General features: G+C 56.9%; 1 protein-coding gene across 4 annotated transcripts in view; it reads right to left on the bottom strand.

The window, feature by feature from the left end:
• Positions 1–18,344, bottom strand: part of SSBP3 (single stranded DNA binding protein 3) — a 52,691-nt gene that overhangs the window by 8,857 nt on the left and 25,490 nt on the right. For 2 of the 4 annotated variants that reach the window (XM_080603227.1, XM_080603230.1), the window contains exons 5-7: positions 9,844–9,933; positions 2,097–2,177; positions 1,352–1,411 (exon numbers count right to left, since the gene is read on the bottom strand). In XM_080603227.1, coding sequence (XP_080459353.1) covers positions 1,352–1,411; positions 2,097–2,177; positions 9,844–9,933 — 231 coding nt within the window. The remainder of the gene's footprint in view (positions 1–1,351; positions 1,412–2,096; positions 2,178–9,843; positions 9,934–18,344) is intronic. The other 2 variants (XM_080603228.1, XM_080603229.1) reach the window with 2 other exon arrangements.

The raw sequence follows: 18,344 nt of genomic DNA, 5'->3' as shown, positions 1-18,344 counted from the left end.
TTTGCCCGCGACGCGTGTGCCACGCAGCACCTGCAAGAGGGGCGGCGGTTCAGGTTTGTCCCCGGATGCTCAGGGTGGTGGCAGGGGACGTCTGCTCCTGTGGTTTTGTCCACGGCTGTCCCCCCTCCCCAAAGCCACACACTATTTAAAGTTCAGCGGCTGCCTTCCACGTGCTGCTCCGAGCAGATAAAGGGGGAGAAAAGGCAGATGCCATCTGCCTCGGGGAGGCAAACTGCAAACAGGTTTGAGGCGGAGCTGCCTCTTCTTCAAATACCAACGCGAAACCAGCCCCCCCTGCGCCAACGTAGGCACCGGGTGAACGAGGCTGAGCCGAGATCCGAGATTTCACCCCCTTTTTTTTTTTTTTTTACATCTCGGAAGATGGGAGCAGGAGGAAGATAACCCAGGGTTGTTGTAGTGGCGGGTACTGACACGTCTGCTCCCATTTATTTATTGTCCCTCTGGATGTGACCGTAACCTCACCGAGCTCTGGGTATGCACAAACCTGTGTTTTATACGTGGTGTTTGGGGAAAAACCATGATCCTTCTAATTAATTTTACAGGGAAAACTAAAGGCTAGGAGCCCTGGAGCCCCTGCACCACGCTGCCACACGAACCGTCCCCGGGCCCTGCTTGCCAGCACGCTGGCCGTGTCTGTGCAGCACGAGGCGGGACAAACCCACAGCTTTAGGGAGAAGTTTGGGTAGGACCTAAGAAAACAAGCGCTGGGAACAGCAGCAGCTCCACCTCCAACAACAGAGCTGGGGGGGCCGGGAAGCAGGGCCTGTCCCTGTCCAGATCCGTGCCTCCTCCCCGTGCCAGGCCCCAGGGCTGGCGCTGGAGGCTCTCCCACCCCGAGGGGACGCAGGTGGGATTTCTCCTGGTTTTTGTGCGCAGCGAGACACTTACGTCTCAGCTGCCGCCTTTTGGAAGGTCCAGTGACTAAATGCAGCAAATAAAAACACCCAAAAAGCCGCATCCTACTCACTGACTGCCCCGCTGCCTAGCCGCTGCTGTTCCTGTTCATAAGAGCTACGCTAGAATAACATTACTTGGGAGAAATGTTAGCACAAAACGAGCTCCCGAGACAGTTTTTCCTAAGTTACTTTTGCTACCCGAAGGAATTGCGTGTTTCCTTTAATTTCACTGTAATGGGAAGTACCCCCTGGTTGGGTTACTGCTGCAGGGATGGGATAAGAGGATAAACCCAGCCCCAAAATCCAGAAGCGACCTGCCCCGCTTGACCCCGCAGCGGAGCCGGTGAGCCCGGCGGCAGGATTATCTCCGCGGCTTCGATCTGCTGGGATCGCAGGGAAAATCCACCCGGGGAGCGGGGTCGGGAGCGCAGTACCTGGTTTCCCATCCTGATGGGGGGCCGGGGACCTCCTGCGTAGCGCGGTGACATGAAAGGCTGCAATGACACAAAACCCGGTTCAGCGACACACCGCGAGGAGACAGCACGTGCCCCACACACGCCGGTTAGACTTTACACACTTTTTTTTTTTTATTCTGGAGAAATCCTTCTTTAAAAAAGTCGAGTTGAAAAAGGAAAAAAAAAAAAAAAAAGGTGTTCGGAGTCCATTTATTTAACTTTTTCTGTCCGTTTATTGTTCGAGAGCATTTGACATACTTCAGCAATACTCTGTGAGGCTGTTATAATTAGTGCACGGGAAACCCTGAGTGTTAGATACCGTGTTTAAATACATATAGAAAAATATTAAAAAAAAAAAAATAAAGGTGGGAAATAAGCACATACAGACACGCACACACAAAAAAAAAATTCCCCAATGCTACGCATCGAAAAAAAGAAGACTTAAGCTACTGTTTTACAACTGCTGCTACCAACAGAAGCTTAAAATCCCACATCCAGCTACATTTCTCAGGCTACCTGGGGAAGGCAAAACAGTCTGATACCCACGAGTGACTTCTCAGTCCACTGTCACCTGCACACCCAGCAAAAACAATCAGAAACTGGGAGGAAAGCCACATCCCACGGCGGAGCTGGGGGGCAGCGGGTGCCCGCTCCCAGCACGCTTGCAGAGCAAAATGGAGAGCGCGTCCCGATTCACAGCCCTACCCATCGCTAGTGTCGTTACCTGACTGTGGGGTCCCATCATGCTGTTAGGGTTGTGGGGTGGAGGCTGTGCGTGTGGCGAGGGCTGTGAACCAGGCGGTCCCTGTGAGGTCAGACAGTAGAAGGAGGTTATAGATTAGCACATGAAAGCGCAGAAAGAGCTAAAAAGGATTCACGGGTGGAGCTGTTTTGTCGGGAAGGCAGTTCGCCAATTTTTTTAATGGTTTTTTTTTTTTTCTCTCCTTTTAGTTGAGTTTCTATTCATTTGTAACTGAACAATGAATAATGATATATGCAAAAAAAAGAAAAATCAGAACATCTGTCAAAGCACAGCAGCCACATTACAGTCAACGGTCCAGTAGTTCAACCAGGTCTGCAATGATAAACACACAGGGAAACACTTCGCAAGGGCGTGCAACGAGCAAGAAAAATACGCAGGAGAGGGTCAGAGAGGTTGGGGGAAAATCCAAAAAAAAAAAAAAAAACCACAAAACCAAAAAAACACCCCCAAACCAAAAAAAAAAAAAAACATTTTCTCCTCTCTCCTCCCACGTCCTGATGGTTGGAAGCACCTCCCAGGGTTTGCCACCCGAGGGTCCGCGGCGTGCTGGAGGGCCCTTTACGTTCCCCTTTGCGGATGCACCATCCCTCCTCGAGATGGGTTGCCTAATGGTGCAAGGAAAATGTCTTTCGGGTAAAACGCTACTAAGGCCGTCTAGGGGAAAAAAGGAAAGATTAGTTCGTGTAGGTTTCGAACACTGCAATGCAGCAGTTGCTGACATTTTGGGGTTGAACGCCCACTTTTTTTTTTTTTTTTAATTTCTCTTGAAAGCACAAAATGAAAAGTTTGCTCGGAGGAACTGCGAGCTCGGTGCAAGAACATACCGGTGCATGTTAACGTAAGGAAAAAAAAAATTAAAAAAAAGTATTTTTGAGTCAAAGAACGTGTAATTGGTACAGAAAGCAAATAAGCTCGGTAAGTACGTTATGCGAAGCGACTACACACTCCAGGAAAGGCGCAGGAGCAGATGTTCTCTACCTGCCTCGTTACTAATTTCAACAAGTGTTCGCCTTCTAGCTGCTGCCAGCAATGGCATGGTTTGTTACCATGAGCAATTTTCTTAATTAACAGACATTAATTAGCCATTTAGCAATTTTGCAAGCATTTGTTTAGCAGCTTTCCTAAACATGAATACCACTGTGATAATGGTACTGATTAGAGGGTCCCCTAATTAACAGTACAGGGAAGGAAAATTGAAATCACATAAATTAAAAAGGGAGGGGAAGTTAATGAAGGCAGGACATATTTGCACCTGCAAATCTTTTGTACCGCGGAAACTTGAGTGCAATGTAAATAAAGTAAGAGGGTTGTGTGTGTGTGTGTGTGTGTGGTGGTTTTTTTTTTTTTTTTTGCAAACTGTTACGCGGGGAGATGTAGCCAAACAGACTCCAACCAGCCACCCGGCTCTGGCGGCCGTGGAAATGGAGCCGTGCTGTTCACAAGACTTTCTCTGCCACTTGCTTTCCCTGCTCCCAGCCCCGGTACTTGGAGCCGGAGAGTGTCTGATGCTGGGGCTGCTGTTAGGCGTTACACCCGGGGCACGATCCTGCCCCACGCGCCGCCCCAGGGCATGGCGCCTGTGCCCTGAGGCAGAAGGCCTGCGGCCATTTTGGGCTGCTCGCCCTTCCCCTGTCAGGGCAAACGGCGGCTGGGCCTGGGGCTGCCACCGGTTTCAGAGGTTTAGGGCAATTTGGAAGGAATTCCTCCTAGGCAGGGAGGAGGAGGAGGAGGAGGTGTGCTTTCTTCCTCCCAGGGGCACAGAGCAGCACATCTGAAGTGCCGGCTCCTTCCTGTCCCGGGGCCGGGCCGGGCCCCCTGCTCACGGCAGGGCTGCCCAGCGCTGTGTGCTTCTGGGCGAGGAACGCCGAGCCTCTGGAGGCGGCTATCGGCGGTTATCAGCGGTTATCGTACCGCCGTCACCATGTGCAGATGGCGCAGGGCCCGCGCCTGTGTTCCAGCCGGGAACGCCTGCTTGCTTTTTCTCCGGCGGGTTCCCCTCATTACAAACAGGAGATGATCTTGACGGACCGCAGCGCTGGAGACAAATGTTTTGCAGAGCCGACATGTGGGCTCCAACCAACGGAACGACTCCTTTTTTGTTTAAAAACGTGTGTTTAGCAGTCATTAAGCGGCGCTGCCACAGGGGGAGGCCAGGCCTGCGCACCCTCCTCCTCCTCCACGCCTCTCCCAGGCCCCAAGGAGGAGGCCCTGGACGTGGCTCCTTACCTCCAAAAATCCCCACAACCAACCAACCATTTAAACCGGTGTTAGAAGAAATTGTTTCCGACAGCGCTAGGTGTCCCAGCCTGCCTGCCGACCTCCTCTCTGCTTCATTTTTTTTTGCCCTTTTTACTACAGAGACTTTAAAAGACAAATCTGGCCTACCAGCTGACAGAGGTTTGCTGCCGCCGCCGCCTTGCAGCAGGAGTTTCCATGCGATCACATTATTTCCACTCTGTCTTTCATGAGCTCAACTTCTCAAACTTCTTGTAAAATATTAAACATGGAAAATTGCACCAGCGATCATAGTTCTGTATGTGTCAATTTATGTTCCGAGAGTAATTCACCACAAATGGATCATGTTTTATGGGCTACATACTTTCAGCTAATGGGGGAGTTTTTATATTTAAAAACATTCTCAAGTACCTCTGGGGGTGGCAGAACAATGAAGAATGGTATAAGAAGGCAAAGCAGCAACGCAACGAGATACCAACAATTTAGAGTTAGCAACAGGAAGGCGTCTTGCATTTTAAAATACCTGCCTCTGCCCTACCAGTTTCATCATTAAAAACTACCGAACTAAAGGAAATGGGTATTAATTAGAGAAGTGCCTGAGTTCACTGGGTAAGAACCTGGAGCTTTGTTCCTGTGAAGGGAGAGGGAAGTTTTGTGACATGTAAACAACCAAATCTCCCTAAGCAAGCGTTTAGGGGAGATGCTCTGGGCTCCCTGTGAGCAGGCGCTGCAGCCCTTGGAGGACCACGGCCACCTTGCAGCGCCCTGGGGCTCCTGCTGGCTCCTCCAGCTCCACAGGCTCCTCCGGTGCTTTCAGCCAAGCCAGCCCAGCCTTCGGGGAAGGTTTCAGAGCCCTAGCGTGCACCTCCAGGAGTCTGAAGAGAAATAACCAGCTAGCCAGTGTCCTCCTGCCCTGCAACATCTCCTCAGCACCGCAGCCCCCCACAGCCCGAGGTGCAGAAGGACTCAGCAGGCACTCGGTGCTGGAGGAGCTCGCCAACCCTCTGACAACGGGCCAAACCCAGGCAGCTGTGAGCTTGCAGGAGGACACTGCTCACAGCCTTCGCTCGCTAAATAAAGTTTCCCGTTCCTGGAAGTTCTGTGCCCCACAGAGGAGCTTTCTTCTACGTCTTTCCTGAAATCTGAATTTCAGAGCCTCTCTGAGCCTGCCGCAACACCCCCGAGCCCAGCACAAAGCCAAACCCCTCTGCTATGCCAGATGTCTTCTACCGTGCAGCAAGGCAGTGCCTGGAGCCCACCAGGACGGGGCTGGACAACACCGGGTCACCTCCTGGTTGTAAGGGAGAGGGCAGCAACGCCAAAAAGGCAGGAGGTGCTGCCTGAAGACCCAACTGCGCCTTCCCGCGAGCAGCGAGACCGCGGCGCGGCCAAGCTCGCCAGCAGCCGGGAAGGGAGCCGTGGGCAGGAGATCTGCCTCGCCTGCAGCTGGGGCTCCCGAGTGCAGAGTTCTGGTTTGAAGGAATATGTTAAACACAAGCTCTTCAGGAAACAAACCCGTGTCAGCCGAAGCCAAGAACAGTCACCTCCATCTGGATGGAGCACCCGAGAGAAAGTTGACTGCAAATCCCACCATATGCTCCAGACATTCGGTACAAAAGCCTCGGGCATCCTGCTAAACTTCCAGAAAAAAAAAAAAAAAAACTTTCTCCGACACTTGCTTTTTCTTCCCTCCAGCCCTGCTCTCTCTCGCAAGCCGTGTTCCTTCCCATCTTGCCTAGGAGCAATCTTCCCCTACAAAAGAAGCCCTAGCGGGACCAGGAAAGCCGACGGCGTGGGGTTCCTGGCTGCTCGTGGGGTTATGCAGCACTGGCAGTGGGATGCTCGGCGAGCGGCCTCATCCCGTGGGAAGCTCCATGAAGCCAGCCGAAGGAAGGCATCGTGGAGAGGGCTGCGAATTGAGGCACGCCCAGGAGGAGCCACTTGAGCCGCACGCCCCACTCCTGCGGCCGCGCGGGTCCCTGCTCCGGGGGCTCGGTGAGGACACCGGCTGCGGGATGCCCTTGGTGCTCCTCCTCGCCTCCCGTCTGCCAAAATCGGGCGGTGGCAGGGCGCCCAGGAGGCTAACACCCCTGGCAGTGCCCCCCTGGCTGGGAGAGGGGCTGCCCCCGGGCTGGACGCCCCTGTCCTCCCCGGCTCCCGAGGCTTCTCTGCATTAGGGGGCAGTGTAGGAACAGCGAGCGGCCGGCGCTTTGTTTTGGTGCATCTCGCAGGCTAGCTGCTGATGCATAGCTAACACGGCCACAGACATTGATTTATGTGCAACTTTCCATTTCATCAGAGCCAGTGGTACAGAGCCAGGCGGGGAGCGTGCGTTTGGGAGAGGAGGCACAGCCGCGGGGGGGCTGGGACAAGCAGCCCCCACCTCCTACGGCCCCGTTATTTACTACGGGGAAGGTTTTGTACTAATAGCCTGTAATTTTTAATTTTACCTTCTACGTCTCCCTGACACTCCCCTTCCCCAGTGCTGGAGCAGAGGAGACAAACGCGAGGGCTCTGCGAGCGGGCATCAATTCAGCTTTCAAAACAAAAGCAGAAATGACTTCGATGACCTTTAGGAGGATGAGAGAAGGGTTTGTTTGCTCGTCTTAAAGGGACAAAGAGGCGGATTTAAATAAAAGCACCTACCCACGCTAGCCGTGAACCGGGCCACCGTTTGTCAGGAGCGCAGCCTGACGCCAGGCGCTGCAGCCTGCTGGCACCACGCAAAGCCCAGGCAGCCAAAGGGTGCCCAGGGCCTCTCCTTTCCTGTTGGGCACAGGCTTTGGGAGACGCCGAGGGCTGCATTTCCCTTGGCCCCGAGCCTAAAGGTCGCTGCTGAGCTCCAGCACGGGGAAGGCTCTCTGCAAGCCAGCAGCTGCAGGCGGGTGCTGCAGCCCGGCCTCCTCCTCTCGCCTTGCCAGCACGTCCCTGCTCCTGCAAGCTCACGCTCGAGCTCCTCGTTTCTTCCCTTTGCCATCTGAGCCCACGGGGCTGCAGGGAGTCCGTGCACCCCGGGGCGGCAGCGCAGGGTTTCCGCAGCCTGCACCGAACAACCTGGTTTGCTGCCACTGCCGTCTCAGCTCCTGGCCTGATGCCACCGCGGTGCCAGGCCAGGATCTGTCCCTGTCCCAGGACCTCCAGCAGCACGCCCACGCCTGCTGTCCTCGGGCAACCTGAGCCCTCCGGGTCCCCGGTGGCTGCGGCACGGCGCGGAAGGGTGCAGGCAGCTCTGCGCAGCCAGCCCGGTGCTGCTGGAGGGAGGCGCTGGTGCTCCCTGACGCTCCCTCCGTCCTCCAGTCCCCCGGTACGGAGACGGGCTGCTGGGGTGGTACTGCTGGAAACCTCGCCCATGCCTGGGGCTGGCACGCAAAGGGTCGGGGGAAAAGAAGCCCAGCTGCTGCAGTCCTCTGCACCTCCCGTGACCTTTTTGGTTTTGCCCTCTGAAGTTCAGCACTTTTATTTCCTTCAGAGATAAGAAATTAACCCCGAGCTGCAACCAGCTCGATGCAGAGGCTCCAGCACACCTCTGCAAGAGCTCGGCTCGAGCACGTCCTGAAGCTGGAACGAGCTGAACGCTCGCAATAAATCAGCCGGGCTTTCGTGGGGGTGATGTTCTGACTGTGTTAAAAGGTGGGATTTTTCTCCTCCCCTCCTCCCTTCTTTCCCCAGGGCTGGGAGGAGAAACCAGATGTTGGAGGGCTTTCAGGAAAGGCAGTCTCTCGAGACGTCACATGCGATCCATATGCATCGGCGCCCGTCCCTCCTCCTCCTCACCTAAGCCAAGAGCAGCGACCACACTCCCTCCCTCTCCTCCCGCAGCTCCGGGGGTGGGCGGCAGCTTTGCACATGGCCCGTTATTTCTGCTGCCTTTTCGGGAAGCCCCCAGCAAAGATCCTGAGAAAGAGGGGCTGCGTCTGGGCACCCCGTCCCCAGGGGCAGGGCAGCGGCGGCGGCTGCTGGCAGCCCGGCTCCCGGTCCGGCTGCACACGGAGGTGGAGATCTGGGGTGGGTTGTCTGCTCCCCAGTCAGGCCCTCGGTGCCAAAAAGCTACAGAAAGCCAAAAAGGAAAGCGAGGGGGGAGGCCTCGGAGGCTGTCAACGAGAAGTGTCAAGACCCGAGCATGAGCAGCGTGTCTGGGGCATCGCAGCTCCTCTCCCTCACCTTCCCCTCTCGGCGAAATCCAACCCAGGCTTTTGAAGCCGTGCCCTAACTCCTTGCCAATTTTGCAACCCTCGCAGATCTGTGCGAAGTGGGAGCCTGAGAGGACAGTCATCTTTGCAACGGGATGAGATCAGGACTTTTGGAAACACATTTGTTGGAAGTAGCAACTTGGCACTCGAATTGCTGGCAGCAGCTATGACCTGCGAGATAGCATCTCTTCTGCTCGCTTCACCCCGCGTCGCGGAGCGCTGCTACAAGACCGGCCCGTTTCAGGGTTACCAATCAATATCGGCTACTCGCGTTTTGTCACACGCGTGTTCAGGAAATGGGATCTCTCTAAAACCAGAAACAGCCCCCCTTCCCCTTCCCCGGCTCCGCGCACGCACCGGCTGCGATACCGCGCTCCGATACCGCCACCATAAATCACGGGCCCTTTATCAGGTTCGCCTGTCCACTGCCCAAGAATTTCTCCCATATACAAATCACAAACCCAGATAAAAAAAGCAGCTTGCCAAAACAAATATCCCTTTCAACTGCTATCCCATTTGTTACACGAACAAGTGCTTATTCCTCAAGCAGGAAGACTTTAATGCACTGCGAGCTTACGTCGCTACGACCCAGTGCATATCATGCCATACAAAGAGATTCCAAAGAAATTAAAAAAAAAAAAAAGATTCAGGCTTTGAAAACTTCTTTTCCAAGCGCTTGCTGAAGTCCTCTCGGTTAGCATCACTCAGTCATACGTTACCCTGTCTTCAGTCAGAGCTCAGCGTGGGAGAGGGAACGCGCAAGACAACTTTGGGGACTTGGCTAGGTATTGTCTTACAAGGTGCCTCCATGGCATTCGGGGCCGTGCGCTTGGACCGAATCCGCTTCTGCCTGCAGCCACAGCCCACGCCAGCGTTTGTTAATGCTTTCAGTGATTGCATTTGGAAAAAATCAAGTGGTTAACCAGAGGGGGAAAAAGTTTCAGGAATCAAAATCCAGAATGTTTTCAATTAACGCACGTCTGTTAGGACCGAAGAACAAACACAAGCTCAACCCAAACACAAAACAAGCAGCTCTGGAAAAACATCGATTGCAAATACGCAGTAACCTCTTCAAGCAAGAAACGGAATCGCGTTAAGGCCACGGAAACCAGAAAGCGAACGTGGAAGGGGAGCAGATCACTGGTTATTCACAAACGGGTCATCTACGTTGGCGTACTGCTTGGCTAGGGTCCCCTCGGGGACAGAACCGGAGCGCGGGCACCGAGGCGCAAGCAGACCCGAGCGCCCCGTCGACGCGGGCGCCGGGAGGAGCGGCAGCCTACCTGGAAGAAACCTGGCGGGATGGGGCCCCCGGGCATGCCGTCGTTCGGGGGAATGTTTCCAAGCACGGGACTCGGGGCGGCAGCTGCACTCTGCGGGGAACAAAACCAGGACAAACACGTTGGTTTCGAGTCGGAGGTCAGGAGGAGAACATTTTAAAAAAGCCGTCTCCCCCGGCCGCGCCGCGCCGGGTCGGTCAGCGCGGTCCTCGCACGGCCCCACAGCATCTCTCGCGGCCGGAGGAAGGAGCAGAGGACGCTCGGGGCCGTTTCGGTGGCCGGGTTTGGGAGCGGAGCTCGCCCGCTCTCCCCTTCTCGCCGTGCTCGCCCGATCCTACACCAGCTTCGCCGGCGCGCTGCTGGGACCACGGCTCGGGCAGAGCTCGCGTTGCAGTTCACCCCCCGGAGAAGATGGCCGTGCAAAAAGCAGGGATGGGTCTGGGGCTCATTTGTTTGTTTAACCAGCCATTCAGCCTCGTTAATCCACCCAGGAGCCTCACCTAGCGCGTCACTCCAGGCAGGAGCTATTTTAAGGCTTTTTAAACGCTTCTCGTAGCCCACCTCCCCCCCACGCACTCGCTTGCTTCGCTTCTGTCCTCCGAAAAAGACGCTTCCCCTGCTTCCCCACCGCCACCACGAGGGGTTTTTATCGCAAAAAATCACACCGAACCGTGGCTCACGCCTCCCTGCCGCGAGCCCCCGGCGCGGGCACGAGCGGCTTCGCCACGAGAAAGGGAAGGGGACGGCGGCGGGTTACCCAGACAGCCCTGCTTAGCGACTGGATTAATATTTACTTCCTCTCCGCCACGCACGCCGATGCACAAAGGAGGTTTTCTGGCCGGGGGACCGGCCCCGGGGCTGGCCGCGGAACAAAGGGCACCTTCCCGGCCTGGCGGGCACGCCGCCACGGCGCCGAGGAAGCACCCAGGAGGACAGGGATAAAAAAAAAAACATCATCCCGGCAGCACCCCGAGGAAATCCCGAGCTCGGTTTGAACCCAAAGCTCGGCCACCACGGCCTCGCCAAACCCCGAGTCCCACCGGCAGCGGGGCCAGCTCCAGGCACACGCCGTGGGCCGGGCGGGATGGAGACGACCGCGCTGCGCCAGCTGCTGCTTCGCCCACCCCTGGAAGCATCCCGGAGGACAGCAGGGGCCAAATCTCCCCAAAAAAAGAGCCTTCCGTGAAATAACCACCCCACGAGGGGCTGGGAGAACGGGGCATCCCGAGCAGCCTTCCCCGCAAAAAGCAGCGAAGAAGGCCAGATCTGAGCGCTTTTACAGTTAATAAAAAAAAGGCCTGGCAGGAAAAATCAGCCTACCCATTCCAGGCTCTTTTTATACTTCAGACGGCAGCAAAAATAGAAAGGAGAGGGAGTGAACCCAGTTCTCCCCCCTTCCATCCCCCCAAGTGGGTCAGCTATAAAAGTAAAACCAAATCTTAATCCGAGGCCATGAACATATTGCAGTTTCTCTGCAAAGCAGATGAATGTTCTTAATGCAAAAATACAGAAGAGCAAGCCCCCGACTGCAGCGAGCCCATTTGGAATTTCCTTTATTAAACCCTCTATCACGCAAAACGCCGCTCTCCAAAGGCGGCGCGCGGCGCAATAAAGCTGCCAAGGTGATATTTTATGGTTTCAAGAGATTTCCAGCACACCATAATCCCTTGCCGGGGAATCTCCCGCGGCAAGACGGATCCCCCCGCGCGGCGAGGCCGCGAGCCCACCCCGGGGGCCGCCGCCGGCCCGGTGCGGGGCCCGGGTTTGGGATCGGAGCGACGGGATCGGAGCGACAGCGGGGTCGGCACGTGGAGGGGGCAGAGCCGCCAGAAAGCCCCTTTTCGGTGCAAAAAGTGCCTCGGCCTGCTAAAACAAATCTGAGCTTTTTTATGCCTTTGTGTTGAACCGAAGTGTGCTGCGCTCCTCCTCCCTCTGCAACAGGGAGTAGGGGGAGGAGGGCGACGCAGCCAAAGAAAATCTTTAAGCAAATGCACATTTTTCCACAAAACCACAGAACCCTTTTTTCCGCGATAAACACCCCCAAACCTCACCTCTGCGTTCGCCGCGTAAACGCGGGTTTAACGTGCCGCGCACATGTGGCGCTTGGCAGGGCTCAATAATTAAAAACCCACAAGTGCCCTGAGCATATTGTAGGATGGGAGCCAAATTGGTCAGCCCTTGATGAATGATTTACAAGGCTGCGAAGTGACATTTCACTTCTTTTTTCTTCCCCTCCCCATCGCCGCCGCTCAGGTGAACGCTGAGGCACCTTTCGGAGCCCCGGGCACCGCGGGATGTGCCGGGGCAGAAGGAGCAGGGGCGATGGGAGCGCCGGGAACAAACCCTCCGAACCCAAAGGTGCGTGCCCCAAACCCAAGGGTGCACACCCCAACCCCAGAGGGCCTTCCAAATCCTATTTCCAGAAAACCAGGACGTCTCGGCTCTCCCAGCTTCACCCCGCCTGGCTTATTTTCGCTGCTTCAGCTACGAAACTCTTTTTGGGGACTCTTGGCGTTCACCTGCCGAGCCCCGCTCCCCCCAGCCGACCCCGCGGGGACGGCACGCCCGGCCCCTGCAGGAAACCTCGGACGAGCGAAACCCAAGCGTGGATGCGTGGCCTGGGGTTGTCCAAGCCCGTCCCTGCTCCGGGGCCGGGTTTATTACCGCTGGCATTCAACCGGAGGGGGAACGAGCTAATTCACCTCGGCGCGGGGGGGCGGGGGGGGGCCGCTCGGCGACAGCCCCGCGCAGGCGGCGCGCCTGCTCCTTCGCGTTTTATTAGCCGGTAAATTCGGCCCGCGCTGGAAACAAAACGCAGTTCCCGGGGCACGCAGGCAGAGATATCCCCCGTGCAGGTTGGGTTTTTTCTCCCCGTTTTTTTTTTTGGTGGAGGCGAGTGGCGTGCTGACGATGTGGATCGCGGCACTTCGCCTCCGAAGCCAGGCGCTCAGTTAACACAGCGCCTCGGTGCGCCGGCAGATGCCGTCTAAGCCCTTAAATCGCGCACTAATTGCGCTAATTGAGCTAACAGTCTCTGTTTCGTCTCCCTACCCTGAGTCAACCAGCGTCTTCTGGTACTGCTGTAGAGATCCAAGCTGTTGACTGCAGTGTTATTTTGTCAGCCATTAAGCGATTCATCAGAGTCATTAATTGATTTATTACCGCTGCCTGCGAGTATAGCTTTGCAAATAAAGAATGATGTAGGTCAGAAGGCGAGAGAAATTGGACAAAACAACACAGCCAGGAGCTGGAGGCTTAAATTATCTGGAGGAGTCCGCTCACGCAGGCCCACTGGCATGGGGTTACGGGGGGAAAAAAGCTGGAAAAAAAAAGACAAGACGCGTCGCCTGGCCCCGCTGCCAGAAACCCCGCTGGCCGGGGCGATGCGGCGGCCGGGAGAGCCGCGGCGCTCAGCACCACCTTGCAGCGCGCCCGAGGACGTGCTGCCAAGAGGCAGCGATGCTCCGCGCCGCAGCGTGGCTGTGCCAGCCCCACCGGGGATGTCGTGGTGGCGGGGAGGTGACGGCCACCGCGCCGGGTGCCTTTCCGTGGGGCTGCCCACCTGCGGGAGGTTTACGGGCGCAAGGGGAGGCCAGGAGGACGCGCTGTGGCCGGGGAGTGCGGGCACATCTTGTCCGGCGAGGTAGGAAGCGGAGGCAGGGAGCAGCTCTCCCGAAAGCGGGGCGACATCGCAGGCGCCGGGTGAAATCGGTGCGGAGCCTGGGGGCAGGCGGCTTTAAATCTCGGTTAGTTTTTTCAGCTCAAATCTATCCGGGACGTAAAAGGGCTATTAAAACAGCCTTATTTTCTTAACCTAATCCGTCAGAAGAAGCCGGGTTATTCAACCCTGCTAATTGCCTGTAGGGGCGGAAGGGCAGAGGCCGGCACGGCTGCGCCGCGTGCCCTCGCTCCCCTGCCCCGGGCTGCCCCGCGGCACCTCGGTGTCACCGGCGGCGCGGGGACATTCAGCGACCTCCTGCCCCGGGCTGGACGACGACTCGCCTCCGCTCCTCCGTGCCACACGAGGGATGAAAGGGACACATCCCACCAGGACGAGGATCGAGGTTTTGTGCGTTTTCTTGAGCTGAGAGCCGAGGTCTTTGCTGGGCTCGAGGGCTCGGCGGGAGTGGGCGTTGCGCGAGCCCCTCCCGGCGCCGGCAGCGGTGGTTTCCTGCCCCCCCCCCCAGGCTGATTCAACCTGCGATCAGCATCTTCCCATGCGTCACCACCGAGGCTGGAGGGCTTCAGGGCCGCTTTCTGAGACCTGACGCGGGTTTGCTCCGCTCCGCGCCTCAGCTCGCCGCAAACCCGTGTCCTCTCCGCCCCACAGCTGCCCCGCCGCCAGCCCCAGCCAGCCAGGCTGCACCGCCACCGCCGCTGCTCTCCGCTCACCGCGATGCCGAGGCCCCAGCTCTGCCCAGCAGCGCTCACCCTGCCATTAAGCATGAGCTTTTTCCTCCCGTGCACGCTTGGGGTGGTGCTGTGCACGCAGCTGTGGAGCAAACCCCAGCGTTCAGGGCCTGGCTTTCGCCAAAACCTTTTTGTTTTTTTAAAAAATAACCTCAAAACACTGGTGCGAGACGCCAAGAGGCTCTAAGAGAGGACATTTCCTTCCTGGGAAGCGCCGCGGGCACCGGCTGCTCTGCAGCAACCCAGCAGATGGGCTGAGGAACGAGGTGGGGAGGGCAGGGAGCGCCGCAGCACGGACCTGCTGAGGGGTGCCGCGGCCAGCCAAGCGCTCGCGCTGCTGGCATGGGAGGTTTCTGCCCCCCTTTTCCTCTCCGCGAGGGCCGGAAGAGCAGCGCGGAGGACTCCAGCTGCACCTTGCACCTTGCAGAGGGAGCAGCACAAGCTCCAGGACGGACCCTGCAGCAGGACTGGCACCGCCAAGGCGTGCAGCGTGCAAGAAGTTACGCGAGAAGCCCCAGTTTGCAGCAGCTTTACTTGGCGCGCCCTTTGTAAGGCCTGGCCCGAGCCCACCTCCTTGCTACAAGCGCGCAGAGGTGGTGAGGACAGAGCTGGCCCCTACCTGTCCGCTGCTATTTATTGTTTGCCAGCAGCACGGGCTTTGGAGCCTGAGAAAGAAATGGGCGTGCAGGCCAGGACTTAGGCAGGCTGCATAAACAGGTACTACCGAATTAAATCGGACTCCGGTTAAGCCTTCTCATCTCATTAAAGCTGCCTTCATCATCCGCGGCGAGGCTTTGAATTTAATAACGGGACACTCCCACACCTCGCCGTAACCTGATTAGCGCCGGGGGGCGGCCGCAGGCTGACGGTGTCACAGGGCTGGCACCCCGCGTGTCCCCACCTTGCCTCGGCGGCAGCTGGGCTGCGTCACGGCGAAACTAAACGCCGCCGGAGGTGGGCATCCTCCCGTGCCCCCAGAGCTGCTTTCCAAGCGCCTGAAACCTCCCTGCGTCACGCCAACACGTCCCCGCGGGAAAACGAAAGGAAGGGAGAAGAAAGGAAGACCCCCGGGAGCGAGGCGCCAGCCTCCCCGGGCGCAGGCTCTCCGGACGAAGCGGCGATGCCGCTTTTCTTGGTCCTGCATGGAGCCGGTGCCTCGCAACGAGAGCTCCGCAACAGGTTGCTGCCTCCTCAGAGGAACGCGAAAAAAAAACAACCCTAAGCTGTGAGCGACAGCAAAAACAGGAGTTGCGCGGTTTACTCGCGACTTTCCCTTCCCGCATCGCTCAAACCCCTCCGAGCCCGAGCCAGCGCCGGCGCGCTGGGAACGCTCCTGGCGGCGCAGGGGCCGGGCTGGGGCTGGCTGCGGCGCTCCCCCGGCACGCGCTGCCAAGAAGCGCCTCGGCGAAGGCAGGTTTGGCTGCGTTACCCCCCGGGAGCTTTCTGCGATGACTTTAAGTGCATCACCTGAGTGCAGGGGAAGCGCTGGTGAGACAGCAGCCGCTCGCCTCCCCCAACCGGGGGCTGTCTCCCCCCTCCCTGTCTTTAAAAAGAAAGAAAACGCCAGCCTGCACCTTCACATCTGGAGCCGGAGCTTTAGAAAGGAGGGGAAAAAAAAAAAAAAAGAGGCAAAACATTCATCCAATGGTGTTTCAAGCAAATACGGAGGTTTTTTTCCCTTTTTTTTTTTTTTTTTCCCCTTGTAAAGGATAATCTGAGACAGCAGCTCCACCAGAGCGGCTTCGGCCCCAAAACAATAGGATTTTAATCTCTTAAGTAGGCGGCCCCCTTATCCCCGGGAAGGAAACCCCTTCAGTCATTTACAAGTTTGTAAATAAGGATCCTGGTAGCATCGCGCGGACATCTGCTCCGCGATCCTGACAGTGTTACTGCTAACATTTACAAACATCCTTACGCAAACACGCATCGCTCTCTGCTGATCTGGCTTCAGCTAAATATATCCCAAGGAAATAACTTGGCAGGGCTGCAAAATTTCACGGCAACCGAATTAAAGGGGAGACGAGGGAAAATAAAAAAGGAGGGGTGGGGATAATAAAAGCGCGAGGTGTAGGACGGGCTGAACGCAGCCGGGCCGGGCGCGGAAAAGTTGCGGAGGGAAACTTTGGGGAAGCTCAGTTCGGCTCGCCAAGTCATGGCAAAGCTGCGCTGCCCCCAGCTCCGTCGGGCTGAAGCTTCTCCAGCTCCAGCCCCTTCCCCAGCACCGTGCCCAGCACCCAGCCCTCGTGCGGAGAAGTTTCGGAGGCCTCCCCGCTGCCCAGCGGCTGCCCCGCAATTAGCAGCCTGGGAAGGCGCCCCGACCACGCAGGTATTAATTACGATAAATTCCCCTCGAATAATTCCAGCGGCAGACACGCCAGGCTCTTTTCCAGCAATCGATACCATCCATTTGAGGGCCCACCTGCCAAAAAAGTTATATCAAATAATTATCTCAAATTTTCATTAGATAATGCGATCGCTCCGGGCTATTAATCTGCCGCCCGCCCGTCGGCGCGGGGTGCTCAGCTCCGCGGCTCCTCATGGTTCCCCGTGGATCTGGTCCCGAGGCACCTCCGCAAGCTTCGCAGAAAGCTCGTGGATCCGTTTTTTTATTTGGTTTCCCCCCCCACCTTCTTATTTTTTGAAATGAAAGGGGAGAAGTGCCGCCGGCAGCGACTGGAGGAGTTTGGGGCCACAGCCACACGCTCGCCCGTGCCCCAAAACCAGCCTCAACTCAACATAAAGTCCCCAGAGCGACTTCTCCCACCTTTGCCAAGCGCAAATCAAGGACAAATTTTAAGGGAAGCCCCCCCCGAGCTGCTCCCACCCCGGGCACGAGCCACGCCAGCGTTTGGGGAGAAAGAGCGAGGCTTTGGGGCAGGTTGCTTCGCAGACGGGCTTCGGCTCCAAGCCCATCAAGACGGGGAGCAGACCTTGTTGGGGAAGTGCCACGCGGCTCTGATGCGATGTAAACATTAATAAACCGAAAGCACGCGATGCAGCTTTAATTTTCATTGTGTTTTTTTTTTCTTTTTTTTTTTTCCGAATCGGGAGCCTGTTGGCTTTGGCAGCTAGGCTTCTGTTTCACAGTGCCTGTCTCCACCGCCGCTTCTGGTTTTCCTGCCTTGTTAAGAGTTCGGAATTGCCAAGTGAATTCTGGAAGGGGTTTCAAGAAGAGCTAGATTTAAATTGGTAATCTGATTTAGAAAGAAAAAAAAAAAAGAAAAGGATCCACGGCGTTAGGAGAATGCCACCCCATTGCTCTGGGGTTTAACGGGGCCGAGGGGCTCACCGACAGCTAAGGGGGATGTCTCTGGTCATGTAGGGCAGTGAGCGCACCGCAACGTGCCTCGAGGGCGCATATGAGGAATAAATAAATATATATATATATATATTTTTTTGCTGCTTTACATTTCCTAGTGGATTTTATCCCGTAATCCCGGCTGCTGCTTGCGGTGCTCTTAGCCAAACACCAAGCGATGCGCGGCATCAGCCCCGTGTTTGGGTCAGGAAGGGCTCCCAACCCTGACCCGAAACTCTCTGCCCCCTCGCCAGACCTCATTTTTGGTGCGGTTTAGCTGCAAACTGCCCCGCATCAGCCCAGACCAGCCCCTGCCATCGCCGGGAGCTGCGGTGCCCCCGGGTCACCCCCGTCTCAAACCAGGCCGGCCCCACAAAACGTCCCTGCTTGGTGCGTTATCTCCTGCCACGGGGAAAAAGGGGGGGGGAAATTAATGCAAATACTGTGGCCGTCCTCCCGTTCTTGTCAGGCATTTGAATGCCAAAATATCACATTTGCTTAAGCCTATTTTCCTGCTAGCAGCTGGCTGTTATTATTCCCCAACACCAAAGGCGAGGGGGAGAGAGAGCCGGTCCCGAGCAGGTGAACGCCATCTGCCCGTCCCCGACGAGATGCCCGAGACAAAAAGCCGAGGGCTCAGCGGCCGCCGCTTCGGCACGGGGACGTGGGGACCCTTTCAGGGGCTGCCGTGCCCCGCGGCGGCCGCTCGGGGGGCTCCGTGGACCCGCGGGGGCAGGCACGCTCCTGCTCGGCCCCGAAAGGATGCTCCCGATGGGGAAGCGTGGCGCAAAGGGGA

Source organism: Anser brachyrhynchus (assembly GCF_964034855.1).
Source record: "Anser brachyrhynchus genome assembly, chromosome: 8".
In the NCBI taxonomy this organism is placed as follows: domain Eukaryota; kingdom Metazoa; phylum Chordata; class Aves; order Anseriformes; family Anatidae; genus Anser; species Anser brachyrhynchus.
This window is presented reverse-complemented; position numbering and strand designations above follow the sequence as displayed.